The 14,230-nt window shown below is 36.4% G+C and overlaps 1 protein-coding gene across 3 annotated transcripts in view; it reads right to left on the minus strand.

The window, feature by feature from the left end:
* NARS2 (asparaginyl-tRNA synthetase 2, mitochondrial) overlaps positions 1 to 14,230 on the minus strand; it is a 102,453-nt gene that overhangs the window by 83,130 nt on the left and 5,093 nt on the right. For 2 of the 3 annotated variants that reach the window (XM_006926654.2, XM_025042696.1), the window contains exons 4-5: positions 13,204 to 13,344; positions 7,845 to 7,925 (exon numbers count right to left, since the gene is read on the minus strand). In XM_006926654.2, the coding sequence (XP_006926716.1) occupies positions 7,845 to 7,925; positions 13,204 to 13,344 (222 nt within the window). Of the gene's footprint in view, positions 1 to 7,844; positions 7,926 to 13,203; positions 13,345 to 14,230 lie in introns of those variants that run through there. The other variant, XM_025042695.1, reaches the window with a different exon arrangement.

Here is a 14,230-nt window from a genome sequence, read left to right on the forward strand (position 1 = left end):
ATTGGAGGTAAGGGCTAAACTGCAGACCTGCTGGTTTGCAGGAGAAAAAATGGAAAAGACAGCTGGGAAGAGATTTTCTGGAACAGAATAAATTTTAAACACTGACCTTGGGAAGTATACCTTTAAAGGAGACTGAATTTGATCAGATCAATCTGTGAAGCAATTTATGCCCCTAAACACTGTTGAAAACAATAGAGCAATTAGCCTGCAATCAGTGAAGTTTAAGAGATGAGTGTGGTCTGGGAAAGAGACAGCCAAGGAAGGAGAGCTGTGCCAGAAACAATGCCATCTCTGGGTGATTGTGGGCATACCCAAGGCTGTGCTCCCTGAGGGGCAACATCAGAGGCTTCACACTGCTGGGAGGGAGGAAGAAGGATAGGCTCCTATCTAGAATAAAGAACTCCTATAACTCAACAATAAAAAGACAAATAACCCAATTAAAAATGGGCAAAGGACTTAAATAGACATGGCAACAGGCATACAGAAAGATGCTCAACATCCTTCGTCATTGGGGAAGTGCAAATCAAAACTACAATGAGATACCACTTCACCTCCATTAGGAAGGCTATAATCAAAGAAACTGAACAAAACATGCAGTGGAGAGGACGTGGTACAAGTGGAACCTTCACACATTGCTGGTGGGAATGTAATATTGGTTCAATCACTGTGGAAAATAATTTGGCAGTTCCTCAATAAATTAAACATAGAATGACCACATGGCCCAGCAATTCCACTTCGAAATATATACTCGAAAGAACTGAAAACAGGTGTTCAAACAAAAACTTGTACACAAATGTTCATAACATTATTCACAAGAGCCAAAGGTCGAAATAGTCCAATGTCCATCAATAAAAGAATGGTTAGACAAAATGTGGTATATCCATACAATGAACTATTATTCAGTATTAAAAAGAAATGTGATTCTGCTACAGGCTACAACAGAAGCCAGACATGAAAAGCCACATACTGTATAAATGCATTTATATGAAATATCTATATAGAAAAACCCATAGAAACAAAGAGTAGATTTAAGGTTACTATGGGCTGTGGGGTAAGGGGAATGGAGAGTTGCTGCGATAGAGTTTCTGCTGGAGTGATGAAAAAGTTATAGAAATAGTGATAATGCTTACAGAACATTGTGAATATAAGTAATAGTATTCAACTGTACATTTAAAAATGCTTAAAATAGTAAATTATATATATATATATATAAAATCAAAATAATGAAAAAAGCAAACCAATCTAATGCCAAACTTCAGAACGTAGGATGAGATTCAGTAAGAAAATCTTAGAATGATATTCTCCACAGTATGAGATTCAGATATAAAATATACATGTCTTTCTGAGTTCCATTTAATAGGCTTACACTTTCAGTTCTTTCTTCACTTTAAGTGAATGAATTCTAGTACTAGAATAGATTCTAGTGCTCCTATTACATGAAGTATAACTCTTAGATTTTCTTAATCTAATTTCATAATGTATAACCATTTATCACACTTTGGCATGGCAAAATTATAATTAAAATCTTAAATGTGAATTATACATTTACATATAAATTATAAATATTTGAAAGCAAAAGTCAAAAAGAAAACCCACAATTAGATACCACTTCACACATTCTGGTATGGCTATAATAAAAAAAGGCAATGATAAGTGTTGGCAGTGATGTGGAGAAATTAAAAGCTTCATACATGGCTGATGAGAATGTAAAACAGTGCAGCCACTTTGGAAAATGGTTTGGCAGTTTCTCAAAACAGAGTTACCATATGATCCAGCAATTCCACCCAAGAGAAATGAAATCATATGCTCATCCAAATGTTTTCACAAATGTTCATAGTAGCATTATTCATAAAAGTCAAAAGGTGGAAATAATCCAAATATCTATCAACTGCTAAATGGATAAACAAATGTTGTATATCTATACAATAGAATACTAGTTGGATATAAAAAGTAATGAAGTACTGATATATGTTACAACATGGATGAACCTCAAAAATTTAGTGCTAAGTGACAGAAACCAGACACAAAAGACCATATGTTGTATGATTCCATTTATATAAAATGCTCCATAAGAGGTAAATCTATAGAAAGTAGTTTTAGGTTACCTACAGCTAGGGGAGGGAATGGGAAGGGACTGCTAATGGGGACCAGGTTTCATTTAGGGGGATGAAAATGCTCTAAAATTAGACTGTGGTGATGGCCGCACAACCCTATGAATATACTAAAAACCATGGGAATACACACTTGAGTGAATTTTATGGTATGTCAAATATATCTTCATAAAGATTTTTAAAAACCTGCTCTATCTCCTCATTTCTATAGCTGTCCAATTTTATCTTCTATGATTCACTTTATATGAGTCTTCTAATCTCTCCATCCAAAATCCAGTGAAAATCCCTCATTTTAATTGCTTGACTCTATTCACATTGTTTCCTACCTAGAATATTCTCACTAGGGTACAGTCAAGTCACATTCATTTTGAAGAGTTTTCTAACAAAGTCAATCCTCACTGACCTCACTAATTTTCTTCTAGATTCCATACCACTTACAATTGGTAACACTATAACCTCAAATATATACATAAAGCAGTTTCACTTTATTTCCCATCAATGTCTAGATTTTACCACAATCTCTAATTCTTCCTTCAATCCTTTTTATTTCCTGAGAGACAAACTAGTTACTCCAGAATCGTAAAAACCAAACAATTGTGGGGACTCAGCTAGGGCCTTAAAACAGAAACTGTGTACGTACAATCAAGGAATATTGCAGGATAAGTAACATCAAGAGTGAATAAAAAGCATGCTCCTATCAACCCCTGCCAGCTCACCAGCTTTACAGGCCAGAACCTCAGCTATATCTTCATCTCTCTCATAACATTTAGCACAGCATCTTGAATACAGAGGATACCAAATGTCTGCTGAATAGCGAATGAATGTCTTAAATGCAATTTTCTACATATATTTTCAGTAGTCATTATACCAGAACAAATAAATATCCAGTCTTAAAGTAGGAAATGGAAATGAGGGGAAAAACCTAAAATAATGGGGACATGCATTCACTTCTCAACAGTGTTTTAGAAGTGCATGTTCTTACTGTGAATTTCAAGGTGGCCTCTTAACTGCTGTCCTCAAACTGGAGTGTATACTAAGCATCTTTATCTTTAAATAGTTACTGAAACTTCATTGTTGTAAGAGCAAAAAAGAGCACTATTAAGAGAAACAAGAATTTAAATATGAAACTCTACTTCCCCCTAACAATGGGGTGCTGAAATTCAAACCCCTATGCCGCTTCATGTAGTCAGGAGGAAATTAACACAATGAAGCTTGGAAGTACAGAGGTGTGTGAGGTGGAAATAAGCAGGAGCACTGCTTTTAAAAAATAGAGGGTTGGCAGGTGCAAAAGACAAGTCTTAGGAGCTGAATCTCTGAAAGCAACAAAGACAGTGGGTCATAGCGCAAAAGCCACACTCTGCTGAAACCTGATATAGACCATGGCTGCAGGAGCTTAGGATCAATGAATTTGAGAGCATCTCTTTCTGGTACTCTTTATAGGCACCTCTAATTCCACTATAAAATTCCTCAACCTGGCCTTGAAATACTGTGAACATAGAATAGTTCTCATTTGTTTAGCTTCAGAAATATATTTTTTCCCGTCCTAAATATTTATATTTATCTGGTAACTTGCCCTGTGTTGTTTAGAGGCCACAGTGCACATACTGTAATCATTCAGTCTTATTTATGGGACTTTGTTGGTAGCAAAGCAGTTATCTCTTAATTTATTATTTTTTAAGTTTGTTACTGTTTTTTATTTGTTTAATTTGGGTCTCTTTAATAATTCCCTTATTTGTAAAAATGTCTTTAATTTATGCCTTCTCTTCCCTGTCATTTACTTTTTAATATTCAGTGGTTTAGTATAGTGATTATAAAATGTATGTAAGGTAGGTGATTCTTCTTCACTTCAACATTCAGAAGGTTCTTAGGTGCAAATAGAAAGTAAACAATGTAGTTTTACAATTTATACACAGTTGTCTCTCAGTATCCACAGGTTCCAGGACCCCCAGTTATTAAAATCTGCAGATGTTTAACTCCCTTGTATAAAATGGTGTAGTATTTGCATATACTCTATATGCATTATCTCATACTTTAAATCATCTCTAGATTACATATAGTACCTAATACAATGTAAATACTATGTAAATAGTTGTCATACTACATCTTTTAGGGAATAATGATGAGAGATAAGTCTGTACATATTCAGTTCAGATGCAATCATCGTAGACCTAACTACACAGTACACATCAGCCACATTGTAACTTTTTTTTCTGAATATTTTTGATCTGTAGTTGGTTGAATCTGTGGATGTAGAATCCGCAGATACAAAGGGATGACTGTATTGTAATTTTATCATTTGCTGCCTTCTTTGAACTCATATATGCATATGCTAACACTCCATTTTAAATGTTTAACAAAGCATTTTTATTTCACTTTTTGCAGAAGGCTATCATCAAGATTTCTTCAAACTATGTATGAAGAAAGACAGCATTTGATTGTTTTTAACAATGACTTCAACATGTGAGGACAATTTCTTCCAATGAATACTTTGTTCAATAATATAAAGAGAAAACATCATCAAGAATCAAAATGTGAAGGGGACTTCTGGTCAAGATGGTGGAGTATGTAAATGCTGTGCCTGCTTCCTCCCATGACTACATCAAAATTACAACTAAATTATAAAAAATCCTCAGTGGAGACTGTATCCAAGTGAGACAGAGGGCTACTAGAGTCCCAGGCATAACTCTTGAGGAGCCGCACTTGAACTTGCTGACTCACAAACTCACTCACTCTGGGCTCCAATGCAGGGGCGGCAGCTCAAAAAGCACCAGGGACAAATGGGAAGGAAATGAATTTATTATTTTCAGAGTGAGGGCTGGAAGGGCAGGGGTCAGGGCAGCTCTCTCTGGGGAGACGCCATTGCTCTTTTGTTGCATTCTCCCCTCACCCAGATGTAAGGCATAAGCGGATGCCAAATCTAAGCTCTTCATTAACCTAGCTAACACCATTCTCCTGCCCTGGTGATTCCAAGACCCTACTCCACCCAACTCGTGTGCCCTGACTGAACAATTTCTAGTGGCTTTTCAACAGAAGCAGCCTGCTTTGGTTCATGCTGCAGAATTTTCTAGAATCTCTCATAGGTTCACAACCCCAAACAAGCAGTGGCTGGCCTCAGCATGTCCTGTACCTCTTGCTAAGTGGCCCCAAGCACAGCACAAGGGGTGACTGCTCTTAACTTGCATTGTAAATCCCATTAGCTGACTCCAAGCCTGGCATAAGCTGTGGTCCGTGTGGGCTTGGAACATAGCTTCAACTAAGCAGTCATAAGAATGGCACATGTGCCAGCTGTACTCAGTCACATCGTGGTGTCCAGGAAAAGGTCCCAAGGCCGGTGATAGTAACAGCTAGACTTGGTTCACAGCACAGCCTCTCCCAAGTGCCTTCAAGCCCAGCAAAAACAGCAACAAGGTGCAGACCAATTAGTAGCTCCCATCAGGCAGTCCCAGACCGGGCACAAACAAACACTAACTCGAAGCTTCTCCCAAGAGGCTTTGGAACCAACACACCCAGTGGCCGAGTTCAGCCACACCAGCGAACCATCCAATCAGCTCCATAAACAACACACCCCAAAGGCAGACCTGGATGGCACCAGAGCCCAGGAAAGCGACTCCCATTATGTGGGGTTAGCCCCTACGCAGCAGCTTGTCTTCTACAGTCATGGCTATCCTGCAGAGCCAGTCAGCCTGAGGATCAATCCCACTCACTAGCAATTGAGGCCCAACTACAATAGGAAGGCACACAGACCCACACAGGGAACACCTTCGTAGCACCCAGTTCAGGTGAACATAGAGATTGTGCTACTGGGCCTAAAAGGACACCTATACATAAGGCCACTCTGTTAAGACTGGGAGACATAGTATATGTACCTAACATATAGAAACCAACATAGGGAGTCAGCAAAAATGAGACAAAGAAATATGTCCCAAATGAAAATATGGGGTAAAACACCAGAAAAAGAATTAAGTGAAATGGAGACGAGCAATCTATCAGATACAGAATTCAAAACATTGGTTATAGGATGCTCAAGGAACTTAGGGGAGGAATAAATAAACTCAGTGAGAACTTCAACAAAGAAACAGAAACCATAAACAAGAACCATTCAGAAATGAAGAATACAGTGACTGCAATGAAGAATATATTCGAGGGAATAAAGAGCAGATGACATGAAGCAAAGGATCAAAGGATTTGGAAGATAAGGTAGTGGAAAACAACCAACCGGAACAGTGAAAAGGAAAAAACATTTTTTTTAATATGAAGATAGTTTAAGGGGCCTCTGAGAAAACATCAAGCATAACAACAATTGCATCATAGGGGTACTAGAAAGAGAAGAGAGAGAGCAAAGAACTGAGAACCTATTTGAAAAAATAACAACTGAAAACTTCCCTAACCTGGTGAAAGAAATAGACATACAAGCCCAGGAAGCACAAAGAGTCCTAAACAACATGAACCCAAAGAGGCCCACACCAAGACACGCGTAATTAAAATGCCAAAGGTTAAAGACAAAGAGAGAATCTTAAAAGCAGCAAGAGAAAAGCATCTAGTTATCTACAGAGAGAGTTTTCATAAGACTGTCAGCTGATTTCTCAATGAAACTTTGCAGTCTAGAACAGAATGGCATGAAATATTCAAAGTGATAAAAAGCAAACACCTACAACCAAGATTATTCTACTCAACAAAGCTATCATTTAAAATCGGACAGATAAAGATCTTCCCAAACAAGAAAAAGCTAAGGGAGTTCATCACCACCAAACCAGTATTACAGAAAATGCTGGAGGGGCTTCTTTAAGAAGAAAAAAATAAGATAAAAAATATGAATGAAATGGTAAAAACTACATATCCATCAATGATTACTTTCAATGTAATGTAAATGAATTAAATGCTCTAATCAAAAGATACAGGGTGGCTGCATGGATAAGAAGTCCTTTCCACATGCACCTGAAAGAGACTCACTTCATATCAAAAGACACACATAGAGTGAAAGTAAAGGAATGGAAAAAGATATTTCGTGAAAATGGAAATTAAAAAAAAAAAGAAAGCTGAGATATCAATACTTATACCAGACAAAATAGACTTTAAAACAAAGGCTCTAAGAGACAAAGAAGGACCCAGTAATTCCACTTCCAGGTATTTATCCAAAGAAACCAAAACACTAATTCAAAAAGACATATGCACCCATATATTCACTGCAGCATTATTTACAATAGCTAAGATATGGAAGTAACCTAAGTGTCTATCAATAGATGAATGGATAAAGAAGTGGTATATATACACAATGGAATATCACTCAGCCATGAAAATGAATGAAATTTCGCCATCAGTAACAATATGGACGGCGTTGAGAGTATTACGCTAAGTGAAATAAGTCAGACAGAGAAAGATAAATACTGTATGATTTCACTTATACATGGGATCTAAAAAAACAAAATAAACTCATAGATACAGAGAACATTTTGATGGTTGCTGAATGGGAGAGGGTGGAGGAGATAGGTGAAAAAGAGGAAGAGATTAAGAAGTACAAAAAAAAAATCTACTCCTTTTAGTCACAATGTATACTATAGCTGGTAGGACAGGAAATCAGAGAAGTTTGAATTTTCTACGTATTTTTTTTAACGATTACTATTAACAAAATTTCAGGTTCTGGTAATGGTGTTTCCACATAATTCTTATTAAAGCAAATCCTCACAGGAAAAATATCAGAGCACTATATCCCCCCAAATAGGAAGCACAACTTACCTCAACTTGAAAAAGTTCTCCAGCCCCCTCACAGTCATTGGATGTGATTATTGGAGTGTGAATATGCACAAAGCCACTGTCCTAGAAGAAAAAAGGAAAGCCACTTTTTCCAGTATACTTGTAGATGAAACAATTCCAAGAACATACACCTTATTATACTATTAAAATGGCACTGAGAATGCCATATCGAATCCCTCCCTAACTCCTCAAAAGAAAATTATTGAAATACCAAGCTGAGTATTTTACTATTCACAGAAGTACAAAGAATTTTAAATCAGGAACTGAGTTAGACATTATCTAGTCCAATCTCCTCACTTCAAAGATAATGGAGATTAAGGCCTAGACAGATTTAATGAATTGCCCAAAGTCACACAACTTGTCAGTGTCAGAACCAGGACTGGAACCTAGGTTTTTCAGGATCTTTTCTTTCTCTGGTGCTATTTCTTCTTCCCACTTTTCTAAAATACTGGTAATAACTTCACACACACACACACACACACACATACTTGCTCAAGGATAATGTATAATGATGTTGCCCACATTGCTCAGGGAATACAAAGTGATCAATGTAAAGTTCAATTATTTTGGAATGAGACCCACGATTGTAACAAACCACCAAAAAAGGAGAAAAATTAAGGTTGATAAATAGGGACTGGAGAAATAAACAGCAAAAAAAGTAGAAATGAATTTTAGGAAGTCTGTCATTAAATGGATTGCACAGTGCACTGCACATGGCACAGGCAGTGCACTTCCTTTCCCTCAAGGAAGATTCTGAGCAGCAAATTCATCCATTACTGAGGCGTCCAACTGCAATTCTTCCGCTCCAAAGTCTGAGACTATTTCCATTAGTGAACCACAAAAGCTGTTGCTAGTAGGATTGAAATAACCCAGCAACTTCAAGGTTATGCTTCTTTCATTTTGACTATGTATGTAGGCAAAAGGTTACATTCAGCATAAAGATGCAGGCTGGAGGTGGAGGTAGCTAAAGGGGACTTATGCTGCAAAAGCAGAATAGTATGTATTTAATACAAGAATTTTGGTCTTGAAATCAATATAATAAATTTATATATACACATCTAATTTCTGTTAAATTCTGTCACTGGTGGAATATAAAATGTCTCAATGTGTTACCAGGGCCCTCGGAAATTTGCTTCTTCCTAAAATGGTTGAATTCAAATATTCTGGCTAAGATACAAAATATCCAGTTAACAACCTGCTTACGGTGTAGACTGATTAAATATTCAAGGTCTAAATTAGGAGTCTCAGAAAGTATTCAAATATGTACTTAATCTGGGAGCAACATGCTTAGAGGTGCTACACAGAGGACATTATAGAGAACGAATGAAATATAATCAATAATAACATTACTGCATAAAATTTTTATCTCTTAGGAGCCAAGAATTATGAACGTGAATCATTTATTCCATGTGAATGCAGGCAACTATGATCATGAGTGCAGTAAACAAAGAAAGGAAGTGAAAAATCCAAAGGAAATGAGGGTGGCTAGAGGGAGGGGGAGAGGGAGGAGAAAATTTAACGGCTAAATATAATTGCCAAAGTTACAACTGGTCAACTGCCACAAGAAACAACACTGTAAATCATATGAAAATAACTGCATGAGGTTTTTTAAAAAAAATTACTCAAGTGGTGGGAATTATTCTTAATACTCAACTAATGCTAAACCTTTCAAAAGGTGTCACTGTTTAAGCCTTAATGCTGCTAGTAAAGCTTATCATATCAAAGTCTATATAATATTACCACCGAAAGCTATAGAGGAGAATACAAAGGAAGAATAATAAAGCATAGAGAACAAAGTTCAAAAAAGAGAAAGTAGAGAGGGAAGTAGAAAGATAAAAAGGGAAATAAACAGCAAGGCACACTGTTAGTAGCTGCCTCCAGTGGGACACCAGTCCCACAGCAAAGAGGTTTCTAATTAGAGATATGAAGGCCAGAAAAGCGACCAAAAAATAAAAGTAAACACTTTCATCCAATTTTTCAGATTCCATCCACTATTTCTAAAAATCTAAATATTTTGATAGCTACACATTTTAGAACTAGATATTTCACAAGGTACCGAGTATCTGAAAATTACAAAAATCACATACTACGGCCCATACACATCACTCAACGATTCATGGACTATATTTTTCTTTCATGCACACTCAAAATAAGTATCATTATTTAATCAAAATTAATGAAAAAGAAACATGACAGCACTTGCTAGTTACAGGCACACTACTGGCAACAAAAAGTGACAGCAAGAGGAGACAAAACCCAGAGAAAGCAGTCACTGAAACTCAAATACACAGCACTCTAGGGTCATTTAACACAGGAACAAAGAATGCTCCACACTGTGACAGACTTTGAAGGAACTGCCACACAGAAGAGGGAAAAATCTGATATTCAAAAGAAGAACCCTGACTCATCAAGAAAAGGCAAACTCTTTTATTGGCTCAATTTAGAAAGCCAGGATGTGTGTAACACATTTGGGGATAGCTTCCACTGGAAATTAGAAAAATTGGTACCTGGAGAGATAATCCTGTTATTTAAGAAACTCAGTTCTTCTAAACAACTCATTCCTTGAGGATTCTAGAGAGCCAATTTTTAGGACACAGCAAATGAGTCAATATTATGAGCAAACCAAGTTACACACAAAACACTTTAAAACTCAAACCAAAAACAAACAAAAAAACTAGATGTTTAAAGTATCCTAACTAAAAGATATCGCCCAAATTTGTTTCCTGCATTTCTAGATTGAAATTTATGAAAATTTTACATTTTAATTGTTAACATCTTTTAGGGAGCCTAAAGTAACAACTCAAAACAACAGTATCAAATATTAGATAATATATAATGATTATTTAATGTCCTATAGCACTCCTGTGATTTCTTTAAATAACGTAATCTTAATTGTCACACCTATGAGAGGGTAACATTAATTATAGAACTTGGTATCAGGAATATATTTTCCAGGGCTTTACAAATAAAAAGTGAATTTATAGTACTCAAAATTACCTACTTTATAACTATCACCAATAGTGCTAAAATTTGTTATTTTCAACCACTTAAAATGTTTTTAATCTTACTTAATTTTGCTTATTTTTTATTTCAAAATTTTCTAGATTATTCTCTTATTTTTTAATTTTTGCATATTTGCCGAAGCTTCAAGTAATAAAGAAATGCAGAAAGTAGGTAAAGTCCACTGGTCAGTGGATTGCCAATACCACCATCTAGTGGCCATATATCTACAAAACTTTCAGGATTAAGGCAGGTCCACTTTGTCAGCTGTTAAAGCCATATGGGGGGGAAAACATCTTTAGGGCTGAGCAAATTTTTTGTTTGTGTGATTCAAGCACAACTGAAAAATCATATGGACGTTGCATAAGAAAGTTTATGAGCACATATGTAAATGCACCCTTTCAAACTATAATGGAATGACATTGTATAGTGTGATTTATTTTCCTTTGTTTGTTCAAAAGTATAGTATGTGCTTTAAAGCCATGATGTTCTTTAGCTGTTTCACTAGAAATCAACTCTGAAGGTGCATCTCAAAGAGCAAGAACTTTCTTGGTATGCTGCAACAGGCCTGGGCCTGCATGCATTTTTTACAGGGGAGGGTACGCTGTTGAACGATCTCCACAAATTAGCTGGATCTGGGGAAGCAGCATAGGAAGAGTTCCGAAACCACATGGGGTAACACTGAACTTTATCTGCTGGGTCACTCCTTGCCTTTGGAACCCTACTATCCACATGAGGGGAAAGTCCCTTCCCCTCATCAACTTACCAACTACATTCCACTGTGGCTTTTCCAGGAGGGGACAAATGACTGAAAAGCAAAACTAAATAAGACAAAATGCCTTTAGTCTCAGTTCAATCTATTTGATCAACACCAGTAACTCTTTATACATAAAATGTCTATGACCAAGATGGAGAAATAGAGACCAGATTAACCCTACATGAAACAATAAAAATAAAAAAAAAAAGGGCAAAAAACCCCACAAACAAGCCACATGAAATAATGGGTTTCAAGATGCTGAATATCAGACGACAAAGGACAGCGATCCCTGAGAGATGGGAAACAAACACTGTGAACCCTACCAGCAGCCTAGCTTACTACCTTGAGGTTTTCCAGGCCATAGCAGGGAGAGGGGGAAATAGAGTCCAGCAGAATCCCTGAGTTGAGGAGACAGAGGTGAGAGTCTGAGGAGACCAAAGTGGCTAGAGTTCATTAGACAGAGTACCAGAGAGGAGAGAGCTGTGCAGAGAATTCCAGAGATGTGTAGAGGATCACCTGGAATATTAGGTAGAGGAGTGATCAGCACATGTGTGTGAGGAAACCATTCAATGCCAGTGAAAGAACCATGCAAAAAGATTTGAGGAAACAGTGCCTGGTGTTCACATGTGGCTGGAAACAGTGCTTGTTCTCACAAGCTAGTTTGGAAAAATCATCATTCATAAGGCACTAGGTAGAGTACTCAGGAAGGCTTTGCCTCAACAGTGGGAAAAAATTAGTCCTAGACTGAGCACTTCTCCAGACCTACTTAAAAGCAGGACCCAAAGGATTAAACAGTTTTCAAGCAACTTAACTGCATAACAGCACAAAGCTTAAGAAACTTTATAACTATCCAGCCCCAGATAAGGTAAAATTCACAATATCTGGTATCTCATCAAAGATTAGCAGGTATGCAAAGTGGCAGGAAAACATAGCCCATAATGAGATTAATTAATCAATAAAAATTGACTCATAACTGATAAATATGTTAAGAATTAGGAAAAAAAGTACATAAAAAACAGTATTTTTACTGCATTGTATGTGTTCATAAAGTAGAAAAATGGAAGATATTTTTTAAAGGGGGGGCAAAATAAAACATCTAGATGTGAACCTACAATGTGTGAGATGAAAAATGCACTGGATAGAAATAACAAATTAGACGTTGTAAAAGAAAAGATAAGCTTGAAGACATAGCAATAGAAACTATCCAAAAGAAACACACAGAGAAAAAAAATTAAAAAAAAAAAAAAGAACATCAGTCAGCTATGGAGATATCATCAGATGGTCTAATATAAGAGTAGTTGAAGAAATAATGACTGAAAAAGTTCATGAAAATTAAAAAGAAAAGATCCAAGAAACTCAATAGACTCCAAACACGAGAAACATAAAGAAAACTGTGTCAAGGCACACCATAATCTAATTGCTCAAAACCAGTGATAAAGAGAAGTTTAAATCAACCAAAGAAAAAAGTACCACTCAAGTAAAGGGTGCTTAGAGTAAAGAAATAACCAGACTTTCAGGATAATACTCCAGTGTTACAATTATTCAACTTTTTCAGAAGACAGAACAAGAAGCAAAGCACCTTACCTTAAAGAAAGAATGAATAGCAGCTGTGGCTTCACTGCGAACCCTCAGTATAGAACTCAGAACATTGGTCCTACACCTAAGGTGAGGATATTGTCTCAGATACTCCAGAGGATGCCTCTCTTTATATTTAAAAGGGAAAGCCTGCCAATAAATGGAAAAAAAAATTAGAAGCTAAAAAAATAGTTTCCAGGGCATTCAAAAAATAGTAGTGCTTTAGGACGAAACTGAGATGCTTTCCTTCTTTATTTCTTAATATAACTAAATATAGTCCACATTGATTCCAACAAGTTAGCAGAATGGTGGTGGGATGGAAGCACAGAGATCTGGATTTGAATTCTGCTCTACTACTCATTAGCTGTGGAAACATGGGCAAATACACAATATCACCAAGGCTAACCTGTTATTTATCATATTTCTATCTGTTAGCTATCAATCACTACTTACAAATAGAGAGATTAGGATATAATAATACAAAATAGCTCATGGTTTGGCACATAGGAGTTCAGAATATTATAGATATTAAAGGTTGTTTTCTACAGCTATATACACAGAGCTAGTGTTTAATTTTAAAATCATTCAAATGTCTTGAAAGTCCATAATTATTCATTATCAATTGACACTGTTTATCACTGTTTATCAACATGCACTGCTATCTAAGAACATGAGGGAGGGTCAACAGCTTTCTGTCATCTGGCAGAGTAGTGTACATTTATGAAAATTTTGAAGGAAATTATGACTCTATCTAGAAGTATTTCCATCTTACCCACACTCCTAAGATTAAGAGGACAGAAACAAACTTTCAGACAAAAACCAATGTTTAAATAAAAAAGATAACAAAGAAGCTAAGTAAAAGAATTACCCTGGTAGCCTGTTTCTTTTAATCTTGTCAATTCCTTTTAGGTCTTGTAATTTAAATTGTATCAAAATAAACACCACACTTACTAAAGTGAAAATATAACATTAAGAGGAATCTGGGGACTCCTAGGAGTTCAGAATTCCCTAATGTCAAAATGACACTGAAATGAAG

The sequence above is a fragment of the Pteropus alecto genome, unplaced genomic scaffold (assembly GCF_000325575.1).
Source record: "Pteropus alecto unplaced genomic scaffold, ASM32557v1 scaffold7, whole genome shotgun sequence".
NCBI classification, from domain to species: Eukaryota; Metazoa; Chordata; class Mammalia; order Chiroptera; family Pteropodidae; genus Pteropus; species Pteropus alecto.